The sequence below is a fragment of the Carettochelys insculpta genome, chromosome 4 (assembly GCF_033958435.1).
Source record: "Carettochelys insculpta isolate YL-2023 chromosome 4, ASM3395843v1, whole genome shotgun sequence".
Classification (NCBI taxonomy): Eukaryota; Metazoa; Chordata; order Testudines; family Carettochelyidae; genus Carettochelys; species Carettochelys insculpta.
The window spans coordinates 102,679,970-102,692,601 of NC_134140.1; the positions used below are offsets into that span (position 1 = coordinate 102,679,970).

Consider the following 12,632-nt stretch of genomic DNA (forward strand, 5'->3'; position numbering starts at 1 on the left):
AAGCACCCACCTCATATCAAAAGCACAGCTGCTGCTCCTGTCAGAAGCTCTGAAGTTTAGGATGGAAAACAGGAAGGAAAATGCCCTAGCTAGTATGGAAGATGAAGACCAATTTTGGTAGGAAAGGTGAGAGGGCAGAGTTGAACCTTGTCCTTATGGAACACCATATACATTATGTGCTGGTCAGTTTTCTGGCTCTTACAAGCAGAGGGGAGCCAGAAGCCAAGCTGCTGCCTGGTCCCTGTCTCCCCTTGCTCCCTGGAGCCAGGAAACTGACCAGGGTTGTGCCTTCATCAGTTTCCTGGCTCGCCTGTGTTGCATGGCAAATTTGACTTACGCGGGGGTTGCGAAAACACAATCCCTGCATAAGTCAGGCATCTACTCTACTGTGTATACTGGTATGAACTTTGAATAAAAGGCCTTCAATTGATCCAGAGTAGTTTTATTCCTGAACTACCTATTAGCTGCTTCAAAGTATCTGCAGTATTTTTATTTAGATAAAAAGAAACCCAAAGGCCATTATCTGGAGGGTAAATACCAGCTTAGATATGATGTACTTCAGATCAACCTGCACATGTCAAGATGCTGGGTTTTTTTGTTTGCTATTCGTAACTACAAATTCAGTGTAGCTAAATCTATAACATTACAGAAAGACAGAACTCATTATGCAGGCCCCCAACAAATTGTCAGTCCATTTTACGGTCAAAGGATTTAAAAAAAATAAAATTTCACAGTGTGGTAGATGTAGAAGTTTTTCCCAGAAAGAAGTGTGGGGATGCATTGCAAGGTTATAATAGGATGGTATGGTACTGCCATCCCTACTTCTACACTGCTGCTGGTGGAGTGCTACCTACGGAGGTGGGCTCCTGGCCAGCAGCATCACTGTCCGGCACTTAGTTTGGAGAGTCCACACTGAAGTAAGTGTGAAAATGCCATGACATTTTTCCCTCTCCTGCAACTTTCTTTTCAGTCTGAATCACCAATGTGAGAAACACTGGTCTCCAGGAAATCTGTATAGCAGAGGGTACAAGCACACCAAAGACCAGATTTCACACTTTGTGGTGTATTTTCCTCAGCCGTGAATTTGGTAGGGCCTGCTCATTAACATTTGAAATCAAATAGCCAAGACTACAAACTTTTGTAAGGTGCTATATGGAAAACAGTTTCATACTGGTATGAAAACAGACCAAAAGCGTATTACAGGTACTTGTAAATTGCAGCTACAAAGCCAAAAGGATAAAACAAATCCTTCACAACCCCTCCCAGTCTCAAAGTTTAAAATTCATGGTGGAAATGGCAGATTAAAAACCTACCAAATATCTACAATCCAGAACTTTGTCACATCATGTTATACCTCAAACAAGCATGGAATTTCAAGCTTGGACCTAAACCATTTCATAATGTCCCTTGACAACTTGAGTTGGTATAATAGCTGCTGTAAGCTCTGCCAATAGGAGGAAAAGAACAGAGCCACTAAGAACTTATTTTAACAAAACCCCAGTGCTCAAAAAAAGAGAGAGATCTGGAAACTAGAAGTACAAATTATGTACAGCAATGCATGCTTCTTTACACTAGCAGTGTGTCTGATGGAGGTGGTTATCCTAAAGGGGCTAGGGGGGCCAATTAAGTGCACAGGCTGCAACTAGAAAGGAACCAAGGCTCAATATTGCTTAATTATGAGCAAAGCTCCTCTGGGCAGGATCAGGCAAGTCTTCAATAAATTTAAGAAGCTGAGAACAGAAGGGAACTGCACTGGGGAAGTAGTCGCATGTTCCTCCATGATGGGAGATGTGTGATAGAGACTACAGGGCATGGAAACAAGCCAGAGAGGGAAGTAGTCATGGGGAGCAGAGGAAGCTTGGATGCTCAGAGGCACCAGAGAACAGGAGGAGGAGCCAAGAAAAACAGAAGACAGGTCTGGGAGCAAGTGGACTGTAGGCACAGTCCCTGCGTTAGGACACAGAATACAGGGAGGGGGCTTGCATTCTACCAGCCACTGGGGAATTGGCACAGAACTGAGGACTGCCAGGAAAGGCAGGGGGTACAGTTAATCCAGATGAATGAACTTCAACAGACCCTAGAAGGGGATGTATTTGTGACTCACCCAGAGGATCATGTCATGAAGAGGGAGAAGCCAGAGTCCCAAAGACAACTGCTATCCTAAATCTGGGAGGGTGAGTGTGGAACAATGACTAAGTGACCACAGAAAGGGATATCTGACCAGTGGCAAGCTATTTCCCAGATGAGCTGCACGGAGGCATGCCAGCAGAGAGTAATGAACCCTATTACAGGCTCAAAACCCTATTCTAAGGAGGGCAGACTCAAGGATGACAGGGCAATTCTGTTCTCCTTCAGTCCTTAGCATCTGCACAAGACTGTCAAAGGGGCAGTTGTTTTGTGGACACACATCTACCAAGATTCAGGTGAAGACTCAACCCTTTCTAAACATCACTTAAAAAATTTTGTGATGGGAAAGGCTTTAGTCATTATGAAGCTTCATTAGCTACACACAATATTTCATAATCTTTTACCAATTCTCTGAAGTCATAACATCCATGAATGTTGATAACTGAGGCCAAAAAGACAACTGAATATTTCTAACTATCCATTTAGATGGAATGATTTAATCTTCCTGTTGACTGATTTGTAGTTCACCTTTTCCATCCCTTTCATATGAGTTGCTTTAGTGTGTCATTCACACCTAACCATGGTAAAATAAATGGTTTGATTAAAAATACTTAACTGAGATTTATAAAATTGTGGTTATAATCCTCTTGCTTAGCAGATAAACGTGGAGTTGCAGTATGGAGCTTAGGTCAATAGAGAATAACCATAGTCATTTTGGAAATGAACTATCATAACATAGGATTCATAAAATGTGATAAGATATGCACAGAAGAATCCTAATAATACAATGCATAGATCAACTGCACTACATAAGAGAGGAAGCCATCTTGAGTCAATTAACAAATGCTCTCTTCATTAATTAGCATGGACTGTGTCCACACTGCAAAAAATTCCATCAAACAGGCTGCAGGCAAAAGGTAGGAGATGAAAATAATCTCTCTTCTCACGCATGAAGGAGGTCCCATCAGCTCAGAAGTTTCAGAAACACTACTGGGACAACTGAGAGGCCTGCATTGCCACTACTTATGCTGTGTCTCACTTGTAAAAATAGAAGGACTTCGGTCTTTTGGATGTCAGGGTGGCAGATTTGATGAATTCACTCCACGCATCTGACATTGTTTTTTCACCCACAAAAACTTATGCCCAAATAAATCAGTTAGTCTTTAAGGTGCCCCAAGACCCCTTGTTGTTTTTGGAGATACAGGACTAGCACTGCTACACCTTTGAGACAAATTACTATGTAAGAGCAAAATACCATGAAAGTGCTGTATCAAAACTGATTAACACCTTTCTGAGTCAAGGGGGAGATTTTCAAACTTACTCAACATTTACTGGATAGCAGAATTAAACCAAAGTTTATTCCATTATGAAAGAGGAGAGGGAGAGACAAAAATCAGAACTGTCCAAGTTCAAACAAGTAGCCAATAAGAGCTGGAATGTGAAATAAGATTGTTTTCTGTTCAGGGTATGTGTAACTTGCTAAACTATTATTTCTTATATACCACTTACCCAATAAATTAATACAATAGTTGATGGGGGACCTTGGATGGCTTAGTTTGATTACTTGTTGGCTTAACTTAATTCAAAAAGTATGTGTAGTGCCAAACAGACTTTTTTTGTGTATTTTGAAGGAATCTAAACAAAATCTTTGGCCCAATGGCAGTTTAAAAATCATAAGGTTTTTAAAAAGACAAAAGGGATCTCTAATAGCCCACTTTTGGTAGTAACCCCTCCCCATCTCACTCACAAAACCGCAACAAGTCCCTCAGCATCCAGAATGTTATACATCTGACCATGTACCGACCTGATCTGTTTCCCTAAGTGCCATTATCTCAATATTACTTGCCCTACTCAACAGTTGGAATGCACTATACCCATTACTTACATAATTATGATTGCTTTAAAAACTAACAGATTTGTTGTAAACACCCAGTTTGAGCTCAAAAGGTACACAGACATAGGGTGCAAGAATTTAACAGGAAGTGTTCAGTTACTGAAATGGAATATTTAGGCTTCTGCATACAAAACATCAGCAAACCTAATCTCAATCATTTGGAACTGATGTATTTTTGAAGTAGTATTTGCCATAGAAATATTTTAAGCATAATACTTGAACAGTTTATTCAGTAAGACCTGAACACCTCAGCAACTGAAAATTTCAACTACTGACTAATCCTAGGAAGCATAACCACCATATAAAACACCCCCACGCAAATACTTCCATCAATAACTGAAATTTACAGACATTTAAAGAAAAATGCTGCTTGAGAACTTAGCAGTTTGATTTAAGGATATGTAGTATATTTTGGCAGAAGAAGTTGTCTTTTTGTTTTTAAACTATCAACCTTTAACTTTTCCAGTCTCAGTGAATACTTACTGTTCAAGCTCCACACTGTCTCTGCCACATGATTTACCTCAATTACGAGCATTTAAATCCATAAAAATTAAAAAACTCAAAAGTTTAAAATACATAATACTGAATTCTGCCATGCCTGTGTACGATGTACATAAGGAAGGATAGGTTGTTTGTGCAACCTAGTGATTAGAGTACTGGGCTGAGATTCAGGACACCTAGGATCTACTTCCAGCTCTGCCACTGGTCTGGCCACAGGGTGACATTCAGCAAGTCCCTTACTCTCTGTACCTCAGTTTCCTCATATACAAAAAAGTGCTTGGGACTCAACCAATGAAAAGCATGGTATGAGAGCCAAGTAGCTACAGAAACACATCCCGTCCAACTCAGAATGCTGAAAGACACTGGTAATCAAAAAACTGCACTAGTGCACTGCAATTTGAATTATGTAACAGTCAACTCAGATTTACAATGAAACATATATGATAATACACAGGCACTTGATAATCTGATCCTTATGACCAGTTTAAGGTGGTGGGGTCCCCCAAGCTTTTCTTTGTTGCAGCATGCGGTAACAGTGTAAAGACGACAAGAACAACTGTTCCAACATACTCCCAGGGTTTTCGTTTGTTTAAAAAACACATTTTAATAGTTTCGTGTGATTTCTGAACAAATGAGATAGCCTAATAAATGAGTTTGTTCGTTCTCTCCCCCCCCGCCCCCACAGATTTATTTAAAAAGTTTAGTGTTCCTGGAAAGAGCAACATAGTTACCAAATACCAAACAGAATCAGTTCAGCAAGGTTTACCAAGTTGTGGAGAACTCATTATGATTAGTCAGAACTCTGAGTGATGAACAGTATTTGAAGTCAAGATATTGGCACTCATTGTGAAGAAAAGGAACAAGCTTGCTACGAGGAAGACAGGATAAACATATAGGCTATGTCTACACTAGAGCGTTTTGCAGACAAAATTGGGGTTTTGTAGATAAAACCTGCAGAGTGTCTATGCACAAAATGTTGACCAAAAAGCTGTGTACACACTCCAGGGGGCTCTTTTGTTAACAGAGCAGATCAAAAGATGTATCCACTTTTATGTGTGGATGTGCTCTGTCAGCAGAAGTTTTGTCAGAACATCTCTTCTGACAGTAACTTCTGTAGACAGATGCTTTTAGTGTAGACTTAGTCATAGGATAGGTATAGAATGAAAGCAAGGTATCTCTCCATGGTAAATGTGGTTGCCGGGGGCGGGGGCCACCATTTTCTTAACTATATAGATTCTATTTAGATTCACCCAAATACAAAATTAACTTCATATATGAAGTTGTCTTTTTGCCAATCCAAATCTCAGACATGCTCAACTAGAGCAAAGCAACAACAATTGGTACAGTAAGAGAAATTCAGATTTTCATTGTGTTGTCAACTCTGCAAAATCTGAAGTACCAATAACTAAGCAAATTAAAAATGTTTTACTTTTTAAAAGTAAAAACCATTTCAACTTTTTACTTGTTGTTAAAAATCAGATATAAGCACTTTTGAAAAACAGTACATCTGGAGAGTTTTTAAAAACCTCATAGGAGATACACAAGTTAAAATTCTCACCATCAAAATAGCTTCTGTTCTGTTGGGAGGTAGATTGCAATACACTTTCAGCACATCTGATTGACAGATTTTGGTCACTGAAAAATAAAAAAAAAAAAACAGACCTTGTAGTTTAAATATATATATGAGAAAAAAAAAAAAAAATCACAGCTGCCCATACATGTAAGTATAAAATATTTTACACTATAAACAATGTACTTTACAAAAACACTAAATTTAGAACCTGTCTCCTTATAAAATTAACAAATTTAAAGCTACTGATAAATAACTGATGGCTGAGTAGGGGAAAGTGGTTTAATGATTTAGAAAGTACATGTAAACAACTTGCAACTGAACTTCAGTTGCTTATCAGGAGTATTTCTGTGGCCTAACAGTTAGTGGCTAGGAAGCTAAGACCACTTCTAAGTGATAGAGCTCGGTATAGCAGATTAGATTTTTTTTAAAAATGGTTCAGAGGAAGAAAAATACATTCTAGAGTATAGAAAACACTGTTTAAAGTATTCAGTGTTAGAAAGCACTAAAAAGGAGCTGACAAAAGTTTATATCATCTTACTTTCATTATTTCAATGTTACAGTTTGCAAACAGTTTAACTAATCCCTAGTACCATTACATTTATATATCTGTTGAACCAATCTGTGAACTGAGCTTTATAAACTCTTTGAGGCACACAGATTTATTTGGTGCACTTTCCTCACTGAACTGTGAAATGTACATCCAAAGTTCTACATAAATTAAATGTTTCATTCAAGATTATATGCAATATTGATTTCACATCAGTCTCATAGATTTGTCCATCAATCTTCTCAAATTATATTCACAGACAGCCCAATGAGAGATTCAGCAGCGGACGAGGCTGACAGGAAGTAGGTTCAGGGCACAGGGTCTGGGAAGGGAGTGTGTAGGAGCTGGCTGGGAATTTTTTATTTATTTATTTTTTTGCGCGGGGGGGGGCGGGGTCTGGGCAGGAGGGAGGTGCATGGAGTAGGCTGAGGGTGTAAGATCTGCACTGTTCCCCCAACCCAGGAGGGTTTGGAGGAGGGGTCAGGGTGAGGTTGATGGATCTGGGAGAGACGGGGCAGGAGCAAGGTAGGGATTGGGAGTCTGGGTGGGAGAGAGGCAGAAGGAAAGGTAGAGGGATGCAGGGCCTGAGCAACAGAGGTACAGCTGGCCTGTGCAGCACCCCTCTGACACATGTCTTTGTACCCTCCCCTGCTGTTCTGAGGCACCACCCTCCCCTTCTCTGACTGTCCAGAATTCCAGGCAGAGTGGCAGGATAAAGCCTCCAGGCAGTACTGCTGCTTTTCCCTTTCCCCAGCTGGGGGAATGACAGCAAGCAACAGCAGCACTATGCAGAGCTGCTCCCGGGGCCCCCACCCTATCAGAGCCTGTGGGCCAGATCTGGCCCAGGCTTGCCTGACTCCAGCCCCCATGGCTTGGGACTCCACTCCCCTGCAACCCACCAAGGGCCAGATGCTGGAGAGGAGAGTCCCGAGCAAGCCTTTGGGGCCAGATCCAGGAAAGCCACAAGGGTTTCCCACCCTCTTTCATGTACAAACACTCACATTCGAGTTACTGAGAGTTTTGAATGGTATACGTGTTGAACCATGGTGCATATATATATATATACACACATACACACACACATATACATACACACACAACTCATAACTAGCGTTCATTTGGCTTTGCATTTGTTTCCCACTCAACTCTTCCTACCCTCCAGTACCTAATTTCAACATTTCTTCAACTGTTGCCTAAAATAAAAGATGGAATGTTTCAGATAGTGAATGTAACCCACAATCCAGAGAATGCCCTGTGACAATAAGACAATTTACACTTGGTAGAGGCTCTTTTTCAGGTTAAGAGTATTGTTTAACATTACCTCCAGGAAACATTTTCTTTAATAACCTTGATGTCCAGTGGGCTGGTTCCTTCAACAATAGGGGATTCCAGATTGGCAGATCCATTGCTGATATGATCACTACTTTCATATCCAGATTCAGTCCTTTGCATCTGCCAGTTATCAGAGTGGACTCTTCTCTCTGTAAGCCCTTTACCTCTCTCAATATTTCCTTTTCCTTCAGAATCCATGGAACTCCGGCTCCCTGTCTCCTGTTTTGTTTCGTCTTCATAGATAGTCATTAACCCTTTCTGGGTTTGGTTCTCTTTTGGCCAATGGATAAAGCTCTGCTCCTTTTCATGTTTAGGTTTACTGCTTGGATTTGCCTTGTGTCGTGGGCTATGCTGCTTCTTTTCAGTATCACTAAAAATGCTGTCCACGTTCAGTGTCTCCCGCATAGGCTTCCAACCTCTGTTTCTGCTTTTGGTGACACTTCCTTTGTCCCTAGAGTCTTGGCTGCAGTCTGTATCATAGCCAGTGGCACTGTCAGCTCTAGTCCTGCTTATTTTTTCCCCAGCAGGAAAAGCTTCTGTTTTATTTGATCCTGGGGCCTGTGCAGGAGGCCTCATTTGGTTGGGTACTCTTTCATGTTTATAAGGTCCTCTTCCCTGGCTACCATATAGGCGTTGATCAGCATAGTGTCTAAATCCATTTCCGGCAGGAGGGGACCCTGCCTTAAAATGAGAGCGGTTGTCACCTATTAAATCTTGTAAATGAAAGGAGGGGTGGGGGGGGAAAAAAAAGCTCCAATGAAGTTCTCCTTCAGATACATTCTTTTAATAAAAAACTTCTCTGTCTGACATAGTTTTGCCTAAAACAGCTATTTACTCCTGCCATACACTAAACAAAAACATCTTAAATGGCATTAATTTTTTAAAAAAAGTCCACAAGAGTGGAAACTTTCAATCTGGTTTTTCCTTTGCCAGAAGTGGCAAATGTAGCACGCAACTGATATTTTTAATCTAGACAAATTGATATTTCAGCCCCTCATTTCTGAAGTTTGATTTTTAAATGTACCTCGGTTTCTCCCAGTCTCCCTTCCTGGTCCTCTGTCTGCATCTTTTCTTTGGTAGGATGAAAAGTTTTTCATGTCAGCTGCTTTCTGAGCACATTCTCTGGAGATGTCCTTCAATCTGTCCTTTTGATCATTATACCCTAGCTTAACTGTAAAGATAGTAATTATTACATCTTAACAACTGAACAGTTGTTTACTATAACTTCTGTTAATAGCAATGGAAGGGCTTAAGAAGACTATACCGCCTTTCATTTACCTCAAATTTTAAAAATCCAGAACAATCTGAACACAGCAAACCTTAATAGATTTATTAATACGACAGCGTATATTGCCTGAAAAGAATTCTTACAAATGGCATGTTCTAACATTGATAAAATTAGTAAACTGTGCTTCATGCAAGCAAGGTTTATTTGTAGGGGTGAACATACTACACATTTTCCTTTAGATCTAAACAAGAATTAACTTTTAGGGCTCATACTAAAACAGAGCAAAGAAAGTTTAAATACTAATTACTGCATCAAGATTATTTCCTTTGTAACTTGAACTTGAAGCCAGACATGATGGCAAAGGTGCTTTTTTCTTTTATTGTCAACTTCAGAAACGTTCAGCTTGCTACTAATTCACTTATAACCAATCAATGTTGATTCAGAAATGGACACTGACTGGAAAACACAAATTTAAATAAAACAGATTCTTTATTGAAACTTGACTCTTTTTGAGATTGCAGGTAAGTTTCAATAAAGAATCTGTTTTATTTAAATTTGTGTTTTCCAGTCAGTGTCCATTTCTGAACCAACATTGATTGGTTATAAGTGAATTAGTAGCAAGCTGAACATTTCTGAAGTTGACAATAAGAGAAAAAAGCACCTTTGCCATCATGTCTGGCTTCAAGTTCAAGTTACAAAGGAAATAATTTTACAAAGGAAATAATCTTGATGCAGTAATTAGTATTTAAGCTCTTTTTTCTCTGTTCTAGTGTGAGCCCTAAAAGTTAATTCTTGTTTAGATCTAAAGGAAAATGTGTAGTATGTTCACAGCTACAAATAAACCTTGCTTGCATGAAGCACAGTTTACTAATTTTAACTAACCTCTAGACACTAGGGAGATAGGTGGGGTTAATTAATAGAAAAGATAAATAAACCACTTTATTAAGCAGTGCCAGTTTCTCTTTGTTTCTCTTACTGGTCTTTTTAAAGGTGTAAGCCAAAGTGGCCAGGGAAAAATTGCCTGTAACTCAATGAAGAGGAAGGGATGGAAACAAGGGCAAGCCATGTCTTTCTTGCATCAGCATCACCCAATTGTGACATCCTGATATGAGAATTTTGTAATCTGTCAATTTGAAAATCTGAGAATTCTCAGAGATAGTCGTGTTAGTCTGTACCTGTAAAGACAATGAAGAGTCCTGTAGCACCTAAGAAACAAGCAGATTTAGGACATAAGCTTTCATGGGTAAAACCCACTTCATCAGATAAACTGGAGTGGACATACAAAACCAGGTATATATGTAAGAAAAAATACTGCAAAAGAAAAATTAGTATCCACTGTAGATTAGGGTGATCAATCAGGGTGACTGTAGTCATTTAACGTAGCTGATGTGGAGATATGGATATCCATCAGGGTGAAGTTATTCTTACATATAATATACCTGCCTTTGTATCTGATGAAGTGGGTTTTATCCACAAATAGCAATAGAATTAAATCCATTAGTCTCTAAGGTGCTACAGAACTGCTCATTTTTGCAAGTTTGATTTATACATAAAAATGGACTGATGTTTTAACAAATGCAGTAGAAACCCACTATAAAAAAAGGAAGTGACTATTACTACTTATGCTTCCAAACATATAAGGAAAGGTTAAAGAGCAAAGAATCACATACAATAACTAATCCAACATATTATAAATAGTGGCTTTTTACTGGAGAACTGTATGGCTACATTTACACTACAGAAATCTTTTGAAATAAGCCCTTCTGGAAGATATCTTCCAAACAAAAAACAAAAGACAAAAACTTCTTTTGAAAGAGTGCGTCCACACAAAAGAAGTGGATCAAAAGAGCAATCTGATCTTTCAAAAGAGAACATCCTCACTGCCCTTGCTCTTTTGCAAGAACAGGCGAGGGATCAAAAGAAGGGCCCGCAGAGCGTCTACACAGTTCTTCCTGAAACAGGAGTGGAAGAACACTTTCAGAAGGAGTGCTGCATTCTTTCAATTTACTTTCAAAAGAACACTTCGTGTGTAGACACTCCATTGGATCTACCAAAAGAGACCCCTTCTTTTGAAAACTCTTTCGAAAGAACTTGCTAGTGTAGATGCAGCCTGTGTGTATAGTCATAATTGGTTACATTCAAATACAGCTTTTCATATGTCAATCATTTTGTGATTATACTGAATTTTCCACCCATGACAGAACTACTTCAGAACAAACTTTGAACCTAAAGAAAATGCATCCAAAGTTACATTAGTGTGAAACAAAAAAAGTTAGTAAGCTACTTATTTAAAAGGTATATACCTGGACCTCTACCACCACTTGCTTGAATATGGCTTCTACTAAATTCTGCACTGTCGCTCTGAAATTTTTTATTGCTCTTCTGAATAGCACAGTCTCCAAATCCATTCTCTTTTGCATGATCTGCCTTTCGAACAGATGGCTTCTCAAATCCTATAAAATTACACATTACTAATCTTCAGAAATGAAATTCTTGCTCTTTACCACTTCACCATATTTATTTTAAGTTTCAAGAATTAGAAAGTATATTTTTAGATTACTTAAAGATTTATGTAATAGTGAAGATTGTGGCATACGAGAAGATACTTTGTATCATGTTACATATAATGCAATTTGCCAATATAAACATGGTGATGGTGTTTATTTTTGATTTTTTTCCTTGAGACAATCTGGTGGCGGTTTGCAAAATGAATGGGAACAGGCCAAATCCAAATTTTCTTTTCATCACTTTTAAAAGGTTTTACCACAAATAGTTGAAAACTGCCAAACAAAGAAAAAGGGCTAGATTCTGACAAGGCACTTAGACTTCATTGACCTTTCATAATGAATCCCTCAATAGAGATTTCCTGCAACCTCAAGACTTCCCAAGATTCTGAATGGTCCTCACTTGCTCACAGTTCTTCAAAATATTTTTCCCCTCAATTTTATATTATTTTGGGGCTAACAGAAGGAATCCATCATGTATCTACTCTCATACAGACAAAACATGCTTTGACTACATATTAGATACTATTTAACAATAAAATATTGGTTATACTATTTAGTCACAAAACAATACAGAATAGATAAAAAAAAATCAATGTTCACTCTCTCTTGGTTAAGTGAGATAACAGATAAATACAAGAACATAAGAATGACCATACTGGGTCAACCCAATGGGTTCATCTAGTCCAGCATCCCATATTCCAACAGTGGCCAATGCCAAGTGCTTCCAACGGAACGAACAGAACAGGCAATTGAGGATTTTTATTGTTATAGAACTTTTCTGGTTACGGATGCTTTATCCATGGCTTAAATCCACAGTTTTTACATTTACAACAAAACATTATTTGATACTTCTAGTGTTAAACATATATACAACAGATGCTTAAAAAAAATTTAGAAAATTATTCATAAAAGCACTTAAGAAC

General features: G+C 38.7%; 1 protein-coding gene across 2 annotated transcripts in view; it reads right to left on the minus strand.

Annotated features, from left to right (window-relative positions):
* USP53 (ubiquitin specific peptidase 53) overlaps window positions 1–12,632 on the minus strand; it is a 60,288-nt gene that overhangs the window by 10,347 nt on the left and 37,309 nt on the right. Inside the window, exons 11-14 of one of the 2 annotated variants that reach the window (XM_074993393.1) lie at window positions 11,506–11,655; window positions 8,999–9,145; window positions 7,964–8,687; window positions 6,081–6,157 (exon numbers count right to left, since the gene is read on the minus strand). In XM_074993393.1, coding sequence (XP_074849494.1) covers window positions 6,081–6,157; window positions 7,964–8,687; window positions 8,999–9,145; window positions 11,506–11,655 — 1,098 coding nt within the window. The remainder of the gene's footprint in view (window positions 1–6,080; window positions 6,158–7,963; window positions 8,688–8,998; window positions 9,146–11,505; window positions 11,656–12,632) is intronic. The other variant, XM_074993394.1, reaches the window with a different exon arrangement.